This window comes from Aquarana catesbeiana, linkage group LG03 (genome assembly GCF_042186555.1).
Source record: "Aquarana catesbeiana isolate 2022-GZ linkage group LG03, ASM4218655v1, whole genome shotgun sequence".
NCBI classification, from domain to species: Eukaryota; Metazoa; Chordata; class Amphibia; order Anura; family Ranidae; genus Aquarana; species Aquarana catesbeiana.
Window position 1 is genome coordinate 738,403,878 of NC_133326.1, and position 15,984 is coordinate 738,419,861.

Below are 15,984 nucleotides of genomic sequence, written 5' to 3' on the forward strand. Positions count from 1 at the left end.
TTTATCCACTGATCCTGCTCGCTGGGGTAAAATTGATGAAAGCGTGCGTGCTTATTGGGCGCAAAAAGGTCCGGAGTCCATTCAAAATAAGGATGCTAAAGTCAAGGCTTCTTAACGCCACTACAAACATCAGAAGAGACTGTCTTCTCTGTTCAAAGATTTTTCTTGGACATAATCAACAGATACATCAATGAATAATCTCATCAGGAGATTAGGGAACAAAACTTACAGTGCATCTTCATTGACAATGTGCACAAAAATAACAATGAGAAGTTTGGCATGATTGTTTACAGTAGAACAATATAATGTGGTTAAAATTCAGGGAATTATCATCATATTTTAAGTTTACTGAAGATGTTGACCTTAGAGAGGAAGGGTCTCAATCACAATACCGGGTTAGGCAGTCGTTTTCCTCAGTGATAGTGGGAGACAATGACCGTAAGCTGGTTTCGATCAGCTAATAATATTGCAGTAGTATGGATTATGGCTGGGAATACCTGGGTATAGGTAAGAAGGGACAAATTGGGGGTGGGGAAAGAATATAGGAGAAGAGAGAAAAAGAAGAGAGGTAAGAGGAGCAGTCGGCGGATCGCACGGGTCCCCAAAGGAACGAAAGGTAAGACCATAAAATCAATGACAAGACTATGGTTCCAGTAAATGGCTATCAAAGTCTGAAGGGAGGAAATGTTCCACCCATGGCGCCCATGTTTTGCGGTGTGGGGGGATTCGGTCTAGAATGGTGGCTTCAATCTTACTATGAATGATAGCTGGAGTAACTCTATTTTTCACTTCTGCTATATTTAATTTCGAGGTTTTTCAGGATCTGGCTATCATCTGTTTAGCCGTTGTAGTAAGCAGGAGAAGAAGGCAGAGTTGTGCTCTTGTGTAGTCTCCCTGCACATGATTTAGTAGTGTCAAGGATGGGTCAGGGTCTAGGGTATCACAAAGTAATGTTGAGGCCATGTGGAATATTATTGTCCAAAATTGTTTCACTATAGGGCATGACCACCAAATGTGGACATGTGTACCCCTCTCTCTCCACAGCCTCGGAAACATATGGGGAAATAATTCGGTAGGAATTTAGAAATTCTTGCTGGGACAAGGTACCAGCGCATGAGGACCTTGTAATTTGCCTCCAGCGCAACGATGTTATGTGATGGAGATTTTGTATTGGTCCATATGTCTACCCAGTCTTCAGCATCAAGCTCAATCTGTAGGTCAGTGGACCACTGTGCAGTATAATGCCCCGTACACACGGTCGGACATTGATCGGACTTTTCAACAACAAAATCCATGGATTATTTCAGACGGATGTTGGCTCAAACTTGTCTTGCATACACACGGTCACACAAAGTTGTCGTAAAATCTGATCACTCTGAACGCAGTGACGTAAAGCACGTACATTAGGACTGTAAACAGGGCAGTAGCCAATAGCTTTCATCTCTTTATTTATTCTGAGCATGTGTGGCACTTTGTGCGTCAGATTTGTGTACACACGATCGGAAATTCCGACAACGTATTTTGTGGTCGGAAAATTTTATAGCCTGCTCTCAAACTTTGTGTGTTGGAAAATCCGATGGAAAATGTGTGATGGAGCCCACACACGGTCGGAATTTCCGACAACAGGGTCCTATCACTATTTTCCGTCGGAAAATCCGACCGTGTGTACGGAGCATAAGAGGGGAGATTAACTGGTGGGGAGGTGATTATAGAGGCGGAATATGATCCCTGGCACGTGTGGATCTGAGTGGCAGATATCTTCTTGGGCAATTTGGAGGTAGCGGAAGCATTCATTAGGAGGAAGGTCAGCCTGAGACTGTAGCGCAGGAAAGGTTTTTATGGTAGTATTGGTGACCAAATCACATTTTCGCCCACCTTGGGACCATAGTCGAAACGACTCTGGTTCAGTAAAGGCTGGATAGAAAAGTGGGTGGCCTAGGAAGGAAAGTAATGGAGAGGTTAACTTGAAAGGGCCTCATAGGCTATCTCACAGCCTAAGAGAATGGCGTGTAACTGGGTTTGTTATAAGACCGCGGGTAGAAGGGGTAGCCATAGTAGGTTGGTTACTATAAGGGGGATAGTTGTATTGCTTCCAGACTGACCCACAGTGGAATTTCAGTTTTTGCATGTAATAAGGTTATTTGGGCCAACTGGTGTGTTTGATAGTAGCGGGCAAAGTTAGGAAGTCCAAGGACTCCACTAAGCTTGCTGCGGAGGAGAATGGCTCTAGACAGCCTGGGTTTTATGGAACCCCATATATATGCAGCAATACTCACAGTGGAGCTGCTGGTTTAAGCGGGCCTGTCTTCTTTGCTCTACACCCTTCTTAAATTGTTCACTCCCCTTGACAGAACTGTAGTGCAGTGTTGAAATAATATGAGCATTAACTTTAACCCACAATATACATTTACAATTAGGATTACCTCTCCCTGGGTACTGGTAGCTCCACCTGTAGGAGGAATGACAACACTGCACACAAACTTCAATAATGACCAAAAATAACTTCTTTCTTTGAATAAGTAATATATTTATATAAAGAGTTATTTCAATAAATATACTATCACACCAACGTAGTGTGATAGTATAAGAAATGATTATGACAATCAATAACAATCACAGAAATATATACAGAACCTGACCGTGAGATTGTGTTTCCAGCGCGATAGCATCGCGCTGGTTCTCGGCGACAGGGTACTGTGCATGTCGCGCTGGCTCACTCATCGGGAAAGGAAAACTCCCTACACCCCACCACAACACAATGACATCACTAAGCATGCCGAGCAGAGCAATACAATCACAGCCACTTGTCTATTATACAGAACCTCCATATTTATAGCTGTATTCCTAGGAGACCCTCATGATTGTTGCTCGTGGTTCTGAGCCTTGTGCCCCATGCATCCACCTGAACCTCCATCAGAAAGAGGAGTCAAGGCTCCAGATTCTAGGTGTGTGCCTGTAAACCTGCATAGAGAATTGGGGGCTTTTCTGGTCCCCCCACCATGGTCACATGTCACTGCAATGTGCTGAGATGTTACCAGGCAGACAAAGACTCTCCCCATCACCTGGAGGAGGAGAGACTCCAATCTACAGAGGGTTGGTGGGATGATGGTGTCTGGGAGGATCTGCTACACTAATAACTCTCTTAGTTATTATTTTATACATTTCAGAGGTTTGTCAGGACTAATCACTTCCCTAATCTTATTTCCAGCCAAACTGAAGAAGACGACACATGGCAAAACATTATCAGGTTAGTCATAGTTGCCAACATTGCATCAGGTGCCCCCAGCAGAGTCCGTCCTTGCATCAGGTGCCCCCAGCAGAGTCCATCCTTGCATCAGGTGCCCCCAGTAGAGTCAGTCCTTGCATCAGGTGCCCCCAGCAGAGTCAGTCCTTGCATCAGGTGCCACCAGCAGAGCCCGTCCTTGCATCAGGTGCCCCCAGCAGAGTCAGTCCTTGCATCAGGTGCCCCAGCAGAGCCCGTCCTTGCATCAGGTGCCACCAGCAGAGCCCGTCCTTGCATCAGGTGCCACCAGCAGAGTCCGCCCTTGCATCAGGTGCCCCCAGCAGAGTCCGCCCTTGCATCAGGTGCCCCCAGCAGAGTCCATCCTTGCATCAGGTGCCCCCAGCAGAGTCCGTCCTTGCATCAGGTGCCCCCAGCAGAGTCAGTCCTTGCATCAGGTGCCCCCAGCAGAGTCAGTCCTTGCATCAGGTGCCCCCAGCAGAGTCAGTCCTTGCATCAGGTGCCCCCAGCAGAGTCAGTCCTTGCATCAGGTGCCCCCAGCAGAGTCCGTCCTTGCATCAGGTGCCCCCAGCAGAGTCCATCAGTGTTCCAGGCAGAGCCATAGTTACCCCTCCTGTACATAGTTCCCCCTAGTTACCCCCCTGCACATAGTTACCCCCATGTGCATAGGTACCCCCCCGTACATAGTTTCCCCCCTGTACATAGTAACCCGTCCTGTACATAGTTACCCCCCTCCCGTATATAGTTAACCCCCCTCCTGTATATAGTAAACCCCCCTCCTGTATATAGTTAACCCCCCTCCTGTATATAGTTAACCCCCCTCCTGTATATAGTTAACCCCCCTCCTGTATATAGTTAACCCTCCCCCTCCTGTATATAGTTAACCCTCCCCCTCCTGTTCATAGACGACACATGGCAAAACATTATCAGGTTAGTCATAGTTGCCAACATTGAATCAGGTGCCCCCAGCAGAGTCCGTCCTTGCATCAGGTGCCCCCGGCAGAGTCCATCCTTGCATCAGGTGCCCCCAGCAGAGTCAGTTCTTGCATCAGGTGCCCCCAGCAGAGTCAGTCCTTGCATCAGGTGCCACCAGCAGAGCCCGTCCTTGCATCAGGTGCCCCCAGCAGAGTCAGTCCTTGCATCAGGTGCCCCAGCAGAGCCCGTCCTTGCATCAGGTGCCACCAGCAGAGCCCGTCCTTGCATCAGGTGCCACCAGCAGAGTCCGCCCTTGCATCAGGTGCCCCCAGCAGAGTCCATCCTTGCATCAGGTGCCCCCAGCAGAGTCCATCCTTGCATCAGGTGCCCCCAGCAGAGTCCATCCTTGCATCAGGTGCCCCCAGCAGAGTCAGTCCTTGCATCAGGTGCCCCCAGCAGAGTCAGTCCTTGCATCAGGTGCCCCCAGCAGAGTCAGTCCTTGCATCAGGTGCCCCCAGCAGAGTCCGTCCTTGCATCAGGTGCCCCCAGCAGAGTCCATCAGTGTTCCAGGCAGAGCCATAGTTTCCCCTCCTGTACATAGTTCCCCCTAGTTACCCCCCTGCACATAGTTACCCCCATGTGCATAGGTACCCCCCCGTACATAGTTTCCCCCCTGTACATAGTAACCCCTCCTGTACATAGTTACCCCCCTCCCGTATATAGTTAACCCCCTCCTGTATATACTTAACCCCCCCTCCTGTACATAGTTAACCCCCCTCCTGTATATAGTAAACCCCCCTCCTGTATATAGTTAACCCCCCTCTTGTATATAGTTAACCCTCCCCCTCCTGTATATAGTTAACCCTCCCCCTCCTGTATATAGTTAACCCTCCCCCTCCTGTACATAGTTAACCCTCCCCCTCCTGTATATAGTAAACCCCCCTCCTGTATATAGGTAACCTCCCTCCTGTATATAGTTAACCCCCCTTCTGTACATAGTTAACCCTCCCTCTCCTGTAAATAGTTAACCCCCCTCCTCCTGTATATAGTTAACCCCCCTCCTGTATATACTTAACCCCTCTCCTCCTGTATATACTTAACTCCCCTCCTGTACATTAAAGGTAAATTGCTGCAGAGACAAGAAGAGCAGAAGAACATGGCATGAGCGGCCGCCGCCATGTGTTCAATGGAGAGGGGAGGGGCTGATCCATGCAGCTAACCCTGGCTTCAGTATTTTGAGAGGAGAAGCCAATTCATTGACTGCACAGATCAAGCTCCCTTCCTCTCTCCACTGAACACAAAGGGGAACAATGTAGCGGTGGCACCGGCGGCCATTTTGCTGAAGCCAGATGTTCAAAAAATGAAAAAGCAAACATTCCCTATTTCCCTGGGCAAAATCCCGAATCAGGACAGCATCCACTCGGGGTGAGGGTCCCAAAATCGGGATTGTCCCGGGAAAATTGGGACTGTTGGCAACTATGGGTTAGTAGGACATCCACGTTTCATATGAAATCTCTTCTGGATGAACATTTTGTTTTTATTGTAGTCTGGATCAGTGGTGGAACTACCAGGGTTGCAAATGTTGCACTTCAGACTGGGCCCTGGCATTCTGCCACTGTAGGGGGCCCAAGATGGCAGGAAGGGGGCCCACTGCAGAACATGGGCTCAGTTCAGACTGTTGTGATCCCAAAGTTGTGCAACTTGCTTGCAATTTCCTTGTGACTTGTTTACAATTTTGTGATTTAACATTACAGTCTATGCCACTCACATCACACCAAAGTCATAGAAAAGTATTGCCTTTTTCTTTGTTGCTGCGACTTTAGTCACATTTATTAGGACAGCACCCATTGAAATGAATGTATTTTGACTTGTCATGCAGCTTTGCATTGAAAATCACATGATAAGTCGCAGCAGTCTGAACCAGGGCTTATGAAGGCCCCCACTACAGGAATAAGTGGAAAGGGCCCCTGCCTCAGAGAGAAGAGCCCCAGCCTTGGAGGAAAGGGCCCTGGGACCAGAGGAAAGGGCCTGGGATTGATGGAAAGGGCCCGGGATTGATGGAAAGGGCCCCAGCAGTCAGCGGGTGCCCTTCATGGTTTCTTGCACCAGAGCCATATAGATTCTAGTTATGCCTTATCTGGATGATGTGTCCATACTTTGGATGCTTCCACAGTCCTCCTGTATTTCATGGGATATCTTCTTTTAGGGTTCTTGTCTTCGGGTTTATGGTTAGAATACAATATTCCCAACTCTGTCTTATAAATACTGTTTCATGTATGTATAAGGAATAAAATATTCTCTTTTCTCTCATAAAGGCATCAGTAAGGAACACAGAGAGTGTGAGAAAGAGAAGTTCCAGAGGATTAAAGAATATAATTCCTGTATGGGGGAGGCTGTTTATCTACAGGAAAGATTCACCAAATTATTGATGATAAACGGACCCCAGAATAAAGAGGGAAAAGAAGAAGAAATAAAGAGTTTAGGCAGAAGACATCTACAGATCATGGAGAAAAGATCCTCAACCACAATCCAGGCCCTCTTTGACCCTGATAAATATGGGTTCATCCCTAAGATTGTGGTGTTACAAGGACCTGCTGGGATTGGAAAAACAATGACCTCCAAGAAGATCATGCTGGACTGGGCCTCTGGGGATCTCTACCAAGACAAGTTTGATTTTGTGTTTTATCTGAGCTGTAGAGAAATCAACACCATCCCTGAAAACATAAGTCTTGTGGGACTTTTATCCAGAACCTGCAGACTGAGTTCAGATGACCTGGTGTCTATTCTGGAGGATCCTGGAAGTCAGAGAAAACTTCTTACCATAGTTGATGGGTTTGATGAACTGAGGTGGACTCTGGAGGAGAAATCTGAGGGTTGTCTTGACATTTCTATGGAAACCCACAAAGAATTAATTCTCCAAAGCTTGCTCAGGAGACAGGTTCTCCCACACTCTTCTCTGATCATCACCACAAGGTCACTGGCCATGGAGAAACTTAACACATTCATCGATGATTCTCGCAATGTGGAAATCCAGGGATTTACAAGGGACGATCGAGAGGAATATGTCCATAAATTCTTTGGAAATAAAGAAGATGCAGACAAGGTTCTCAGTATAATAAAAGACAATGACGTTGTGTACATCATGTGTGCTGTCCCCATCAAATGCTGGATTGTCTGCACTGTAATGAAACAAGAAATAAGAAAAGATTTGGATGCAATTCGGTGTCATACAACGACTTCAATTTACCTTCTCTACCTGGAGGTTTTACTAACCCATCACAGCAAGAAGGAGCAGTCTGTACACAGGAAACAAACCTGTCTGAAGAAGCTGTGTGCTCTGGCCAATCAGGGAGTTCTGAACCAACAAATCTTATTTGAGAAGAAAGATCTAGAAAGACATGGACTTTCTCTGGATGAGGTGGAGTCTGTATTTCTGAATGAGAACATCTTTCATTGGGACGTCCGCACCCAGACCTGCTACAGCTTCATCCACCTGAGTGTACAGGAGTTCCTTGCTGCTCTCTATTATGGGATGGATGATGGGTCTGAGTCTATGGAAGGTACTTTCCTCCCGGAGATCTGTAAAGGGAAATCACTCCATGACATCAGATCACATTCCTCACATTTAGCATTACCTGTACAATTCCTGTTTGGTCTCTTTAATGAAAATCCGGTGAAGATATTCTCAGAGATCACAGGAATCACCATCTCACTCCGAGCCAAACCTGCAATCATAGAATGGGCCATGAAGGAGCACAGACCTGCAACGAGAAAATGGATCATGGAGGGCAGTGATCAGACTTTCTGTACTCAGTCCATCTTCTGTCTGTATGAGACTCAGGATGAGGACTTCATTAGGAGAGTCATGTCTGGTTGTACAAGTTTGAAGCTGTGGGGCTCAGATATTGATCACTTGTGGATGAACAGGAATTATTCCAAGCAGCTGAACTATTGCTTGAAGACTTTGAAGAGAGAAAGTTTTCAGTCGTTAAATTTTGCAGATCTCACTGTGGATCCAGAGTGCCAGAAACTTCTATCTCCATTCCTACACAGGAGTCAGAATGTCACGTAAGTGAGTGTGAGGATATCCTAACTGAATTCAGAGAATGGGCAGGAACCTGCATACAGTATAACGGTGATTATCAGACATGTTCTCCATCTACCACACTTGTTAGAAGTCCTGGGAACTCAAACTTTCCTCAGCCCTAAGCCCTGGTTCACACTACAGCAATTTTCCAGCGACATTCTGATGACATGTAAAGTCGCAGGTCAGGTGAAAACACAAAGATTTTATTGGGTGTTGTCTTAATTACTGTGATTTGAGTCACTGCAACAAAATAAAACTTTTCCTGCACTACTTTTGGGCGCTTCTTGTGCTGCACGACTCCCATAGACTTCAATGTAAAATCCCCAGAAAGTCGTACATTTGTCTGAATCTTTAAGACTTTGCTGCGACTTCTGAGGCTTCTTTACCCCTCACCTCTCCTCCCTGGTCATCCTCGCTGCCTAAAATCTTCCTCCCAACACATCCCAGTCACACCTGAGTGTAGCGGAAACGCACCTTCCCACTTCCATTATTTGTGTATTTTTCATGTGTAAGCCCACATTGTGTATAGGGAGCCCATTCACTGGAATGTTCTGCCCTACATGCAACAAACACCCCAAAGTAGATCAAGAATCTTCTCAGTCATGGAGCGTCATGCATCTTGGCAGCAAAACATGCGTCTGATAACTGTGATTGGGGTGTCATTAACAATTAGTCGACATTCATATCTGCGTGTTTCCGAATACGAGGCGACCCACACAGAAAATGTGCGCTTTTTCATACCTCTAAAAAATGCACAGCAATGCACGCCACACATGCGCAGATGTAAATGAATGGTGACAAAAAAGCAATGCTCCTTGCTGTGCGTTTTTGAAACATACAGCAAAGCGCATGTATTCTTGCCGTCTGCCGTGCATTCAAAATAATAAACACAAGTGTGACGCACATTGTCATCCATTTATGAAACGCACAGCAAAGCATGGATTTTCTTGCAGGTTGCTGTGCAGTTGGAAATGTACAGATGTGAATGAATGGTAACGTATTTACAACTGACGGCAACCTGCAAGAAAACGCATGCTTTTCTGCGTGTTTTGTGTGACAATGCGCATCATACTTGTGTTACCATTCATCTGCATCTTCATGTTTTTGAACGCACGCCAACCCGTAAGAAAACGCATGCTTTGCTTTGCTGTGCACTTTGAAAATCTGTGACAACACACGTTGCACTTGCGATACCATTCGTTGGCGTCTGAACGTTTCTGAATGCCCGGCAACCTGCAGGAAAACGCATGCTTTGTCACACATTTTGGAAACATGCATCGTGCTCGCCTTGCCATTTTTGCAGTACAAGCATGATGCGCGGTCGCTGCGCATTTCTGAAACGTGCGGCAAAGCACACAATTTCTGTGCGGTTGATGTGCATTCAGAATCATGCAGATGTAAATGCAGCCTGATTGTTAATGACGCCCCAATCACAGTTATCAGACGCATGTTTTGTCATGTGATAAAACACGCTATAAACACGGATCATCAAAGTCACATAGGAATGCTTCTCAGTAAAGTCACTTTGAAGTCACACCTGGTCGCCGGGAAGTTGTAGAGCAAAGTCAAGCTGGAAGTCGCTGCGACTTTCATGTTGTGCTGTGTGAACCAGAGCTAAATGGTGGTTCCCACATATCACCTTCTACCAATCACATAATTTACATCGGATTAACCCTTTCCCTGCCCCCCAATTATACCATTTATCACACAGAACATTTGGAGGGAAAGCTTCGTGTTCAGAGATCGGGGGAGGGAAATAATGTCAGGGGTGTGACATCATCATCCCAACATTGGAGGGGCCAATTGTCTGCAGAAGTGGGCGGAGATGGGAATGTCTGGACTGCATTTTATATCTGGAACCAAAGTGGTGTTCCAGGATTTTCCAGAAGCTGAATGGAGACCCCTGTGTAGGAAGGCCGGAGACCCCGTATACATATCAGGGGCCTCCTTTATGTTTTGTCTGGAGTGTGACTTCAAAGACCACTCATAGCCACCAATGAGAAGGCCTCATCAGGTCCAGTATGAGACTGTAGAGCCAGAGGGAAGGCAGCCATGTGGAAGGGAAATGTTGGGTGTTACATTGTTATTCTTGGTGTCAGAGGTCATACATTCTTGGTGATAATTATTATCTCATTATTGGCTTTTAGATTTATGCATTGTACTATTTCCAGTAAAGATTGTCGGGGAGAGGACAAAGCAGAAGAAGAAGATTCCTCCTCTTCAGAAGATAAAGGGAAGTGTGATTCTCTTTCCTTTCTGATGAACCCGGAGAGTGAAATTCAGGAATTAGGGTAAGAGAAATGTGTGATCTGCAGTGATGGGGAAATGTGACGTCTTGTGATTGTTCCCGTCTCTCAGGGTTTCCTTCTATCTCTGGGTGTCCTCCATCCTCACCCATGTAGAATCTTCCATCACCTGTCCTCTTCTCATGTCTTCTCCTCTCTCTGAGGGAATCTTTCTCTTTGTAATCTCATCCATGGGATTTGGGGTTCCCCTTATAGTAGAACAGTGACCAGGCTATGTACATATGGAATGACCATCCATATTCCTAACAAGCAGGAAATAGGATGGAATAGACCCCCTTAGGACTCGCTCACACGTCTGATGATTATGTAGAAGGAAGCAATGCTCAGTAACACTTCTATGACATTTATGATGTGTCTTCATTGTGTTTAACTAGAAGAATGCTGGAGAAATGTCCGGGGGAGGGGTTACTCTTCTAGTGGGAGGAGCCTAAAGAGGAAGTGATGTAGAGGAAATGATCTCCTCTGATATGTGGATTTCGGATATATTACAATAATTCTATAAAATGAAAACCAGCCGCCATGTCATCATACTCACTATCGCTCTCCTGCCCCCTGGAGGACAGATTTCCCGGTCTGAGGATAATACCCGCTTGGTGACTTGTTACCAGATCTGTTTTATTTGTATGTGTCACAATAGCTGGGATACTCGGGTCATTAATAGTTTATTAATAATAACATGTAATATATCATCACATAGAATCATAATATATCCATGTAAGAATGCACAGAGTGGCCGGCGACCCTCCTCTCCTTCATAACAGTATAGCAGCAGCTCTCACAGTGTATCTGACAGGCGTGATGACGTCTCCACCTTACACGTTACGCCCTAGGCGGGGCTTCATCATGTATATTTGTGTTGTTTGTTTAAAATGTGTAAATATTAACACTTTTAGGTTTAGGGAGTCTCACTTCTAGTGCTGCACAGCTATCTCTATATCTATCCTGTAAGGGAGGTGTCACTGCACATCACCAATCATAAGTGGCCAACCACAAAGTAGGTTTTTTGCATGTACATAGTATGCTAAAGTTTGGGTGGTCTCACTCATCATGCTGCAATATTGAACACTTTGACAATATCTTACTTATATTGTTTTTTTTCTAACATTGTAATATTCCTGCATAATTGTGCTGAAACACGTGTTGATTGTTTAAACATTTGAAATACAAATCCTATTTTCAGGTTTGGGGAGTCTCACTTGTAGTGCTGCACAGTTCTCTTTCTATGTATTTGGTGTTGGATTTTGTGGATGAATCCTTCTGTGTTCAGCTGATTAGTATATATAATTATAAGAGGTTTTTGGCTGTGCAGTGACACATTTCCTGAAATGAATGGAGGCGACTGACAAGCGTGGATGTCTCATGACAGCGACATGCGGCTTCATTTATAACACGACACAACGATACCGCTCCTGTGTGACCAGCACTGTGTGCTGCCATTGTAATATTCATGGCAGGCATGGAAGGCGGTTATCAGGCTTTAGAAATGCTGAATAAATGTCACATAATCACATGGTACTGACACACGTGTGACCGAGACCTCACTGACCTCTGTAGCTACAGACACCACGGATCAATTCATCCTCAATTTTCACACAATATCCAGTGAGGTCCTTCTGGTGGGTTTCAGCAATCTGCTCCCCCCTCCCCTCCCCCTCCTCTGAGTCATTCAGTTATGAAGGGAAATTACAGCTTGAGCTACTGAGCTCTGTAAATAACATGGATTGTACAGTGATCTGGGAAGGACAGGCATGTAAACATGTGGAAAAGAGATTTCAGCTCCACCTGCTGGCTGGAAATGAAAATGTAAATTATTTATATAGAATATTTCATATCTACAAATCTATGAATGGAATGTTTTGTCCTGACCATAATAAAGACAGAAAACACGATCCATTCCTCTGAAGACAAAGAACTCAGACAGTTCTCACTTCTGTACAAAAGGCCGTCCCATAACCAATACAACTCACACTCCAGAAATATCATCTGTCATTGTCTCCCTTCTGCAGGATAGGAGTTATAAATCCTGGAAAGTTACCCCTCCCCCATCACTAGAAGAAACGATGAACATCCCTAACTCCCACCCCCTTTATGAGTCCTTGTCTGCCATAAAAAGTCCCAAGTCTTCCTCTGCCAATGGCTCCCCTGCTGTGTCTGAGCCAATGAGGAGAGAGAGAGCCAAGAGAGCCTCTGCTCTTGTGCACATTGCTGGATGGAGATCAGGCTCAGGTAAGTATTGGGGGGGATGGGGGGAGCTGCATGCAGAATCTGTTTTACCTTCATACAGAGAATACAGAAAATACATTAGCCGGTTCCCAACCAGCCGACACAGTTGTACTGCGACAGGTTGGCTCTCCTGTGCGAATCATCATCATTGTACGTCAGTCACACGCGTAGGTAGGGGGGCACGCCCCCCTGCCATCCCCACACTGATTGGATTGTTTTCAGAACCAATCAGTCTACAGGCCCAGGTCAATGATTTCTGGCCTGGACCTTCTGATCGGTTCTGGTGAATGGCAGACTGTCCTCTGTCTGTGTAATGTAAACACAGGCAGAGGAAGTGATGTCATCTCCCCTCGTGGAGCCCTTTTAGTTTCCAGCGAGCGAGGAGAAGACATCTACTGTGAGTACACCAACACTACACTGACACCAGGACATGTAGGTACACCTTTAACCTCTTGATCACCCCCTGATGACCCCCAATTAACCCTTTGACTCCCTGTCACAGTGTCACTAGTATAGTGTACAGATCTCTTTTCTGATCACTGTATTAGTGTCACGGGTGACGTCAGTTAGGTTTTAGTGTCAGTTATGGTCAGCATCAATCCCACACAGCATCAGGTTACACTAGCCAGGTACACTAACATACACTATATACCTCCATTACTAGTATAGTATCTGAACGGATCAATATCTTTGATCTGATCAGAACTATATTAGTGTCCCCAATAGTATAGTGTTCCCAAAAACACAGCGTTAGCAGGATCAGACCAGACACCTGCCAGCACCTGTGTTTAGCCCCTCCACCCAGCCCAGCCCACCCAAGTGCAGTATCAATAGATCACTGTCACTTACAAAACACAGCACACAAAACTGCAGCATTAGCAGAGTCACACCTGATCCCTGCTACCACTAACAGTTCATTTTTTTTGTAGCGATTGAAGCAGTCACTGACAACCAGGTGCTCTTTTACCTGTGAGTCTCACTAGCTGTACCTATAAATTTAGTGGCCAAAATGTCTAAACAGAAGTACAGCATTGAAGAGACCTCACTGTCAGATTCAGGCTCAGTATACAAACCAGTAGAGAGTACCCTGACAGATAGCTCTGATGACGGAGTAGTGGTCCCTGCTAAGGTCAGGTGTACCCGACCCCGTTCTTCTGTTTCTGAGGTGCAACAACCACATGGTTCTCATATGGAGCAGAGAGCCAGTACTAGTGTCGCTCATCCTTCTGGTGAACTGGCAAGCACCAGCAGCCTAGTACATCCTGGTCATAGACAAACCAGCACTGCAGCAACACTTGGTGACATGGCATGGCGAGTCCCATAAGTGCAGTTTAAGCTGGTGCGGTGGCTAGCACAAGTAGTGCCCCGCAGCCACCAAGAATTCAAAGAAAGGCTCGTAGAGCCCATAGTGCCCTTCCTGATGCATTTGCTAATCCTGATTGGCAGCCCACCACTTCTGCAGTGCCATTCATTGGCCAACCCAGAATTCTGGTGAAACAGTGGATTTTAGTACCCTTGACTAGGGATGAGCCAAACACCCCCAGTTCGGCTGGCACCAGAACTTGCAAATACGGATGAGCTTTATGTTCGGGTCAAACATGAGTTTGACTCGAACATTGGCTGTTCGCCCGTTCGTCAAAAACCAAACTTTATGGAGCGTTTGCGCCAAATTTGAGTGCCCCATAATGCACTGCAGGAGCGCAGTGCATTCCTATATGATGATTGGCCAAAGCATGCACCATGACCTGCATGCTTTGGCCAATCCCAGCACCCTCAGCTAAGAGAGCCATAATTGGGCAAAGGCAGGGTGCCTTTGGCCAATCATGGCTCAGGGGGACTAAGTCCACGCCCCACACTATATAAGGCTGCCCGCATGTCTGCCCCGTGTAGTGTGTTGTTGGCGTGGACGAAGTGTGAGGGTCATTTAGATTGAGCAGGCAGGCAGGTTATTCAGTTAGCTACAGTGTAATTAATAAATTATATATATATATATATATATATATATATATATATATATACATACACACACACACACACACACACACACACACACACACACACACACACACACACACACACACAGACAGTCTCTTATATATACAGTGTCATTTGATTTAAGTTAGATAGAGTAGGCAGGCAAGTCAGTTAGCTGCACTTACAGTGTATTGTGTATATATTTACATCCTAGGTGTTGTATATACAGTGGGGATGGAAAGTATTCAGACCCCCTTACATTTTTCACTCTTTGTTATAATGCAGCCATTTGCTAAAATCATTTAAGTTCATTTTTTTCCTCATTAATGTACACACAGCACCCCATATTGTACACACAGCACCCCATATTGTACACACAGCACCCCATATTGTACACACAGCACCCCATATTGTACACACAGCACCTCATATTGTACACACAGCACCCCATATTGACAGAAAAACACAGAGTTGTTGACATTTTTACAGATTTATTAAAAAAGAAAAACTGAAATATCACATGGTCCTAAGTATTCAGACCCTTTGCTCAGTATTTAGTAGAAGCCCCCTTTTGATCTAATACAGCCATGAGTCTTTTTGGGAAAGATGCAACAAGTTTTTCACACCTGGATTTGGGGATCCTCTGCCATTCCTCCTTGCAGATCCTCTCCAGTTCTGTCAGGTTGGATGGTAAACGTTGGTGGACAGCCAGTTTTAGATCTCTCCAGAGATGTTCAATTGGGTTTAAGTCAGGGCTCTGGGTGGACCATTCAAGAACAGTCACGGATTTGTTGTGTAGCCACTCCTTCATTATTTTAGCTGTGTGCTTAGGGTCATTGTCTTGTTGTAAGGTAAACCTTCGGCCCAGTCTGAGGTCCTGAGCACTCTGGAGAAGGTTTTCATCCAGGATATCCCTGTACTTGGCCGCATTCATCTTTCCCCCAATTGCAACCAGTCCTCTTGTCCCTGCAGCTTAAAAACACCCCCACAGCATGATGCTGCCACCACCATGCTTCACTGTTGGGACTGTATTGGACAGGTGATGAGCAGTGCTTTGTTTTCTCCACACATACCGCTTAGAATTAAGGCCAAAAAGTTCTATCTTGGTCTCGTCAGACCAGAGAATCTTATTTCTCACCATCTTGGAGTCCTTCGTGTGTTTTTTTTAGTAAACTCCATGCGGGCTTTCATGTGTCTTACACTGAGGAGAGGCTTCCATCGGGCCACTCTGCCATAAA

At 45.8% G+C, this 15,984-nt stretch overlaps 1 protein-coding gene across 4 annotated transcripts in view; it reads left to right on the top strand.

Annotated features, from left to right (window-relative positions):
* LOC141133862 (NACHT, LRR and PYD domains-containing protein 3-like) overlaps positions 1 to 15,984 on the top strand; it is a 221,198-nt gene that overhangs the window by 54,300 nt on the left and 150,914 nt on the right. For 3 of the 4 annotated variants that reach the window (XM_073623442.1, XM_073623445.1, XM_073623443.1), the window contains exons 3-5: positions 3,209 to 3,247; positions 6,472 to 8,224; positions 10,391 to 10,534. In XM_073623442.1, coding sequence (XP_073479543.1) covers positions 3,209 to 3,247; positions 6,472 to 8,224; positions 10,391 to 10,534 — 1,936 coding nt within the window. Of the gene's footprint in view, positions 1 to 3,208; positions 3,248 to 4,152; positions 4,172 to 6,471; positions 8,225 to 10,390; positions 10,535 to 15,984 lie in introns of those variants that run through there. The other variant, XM_073623444.1, reaches the window with a different exon arrangement.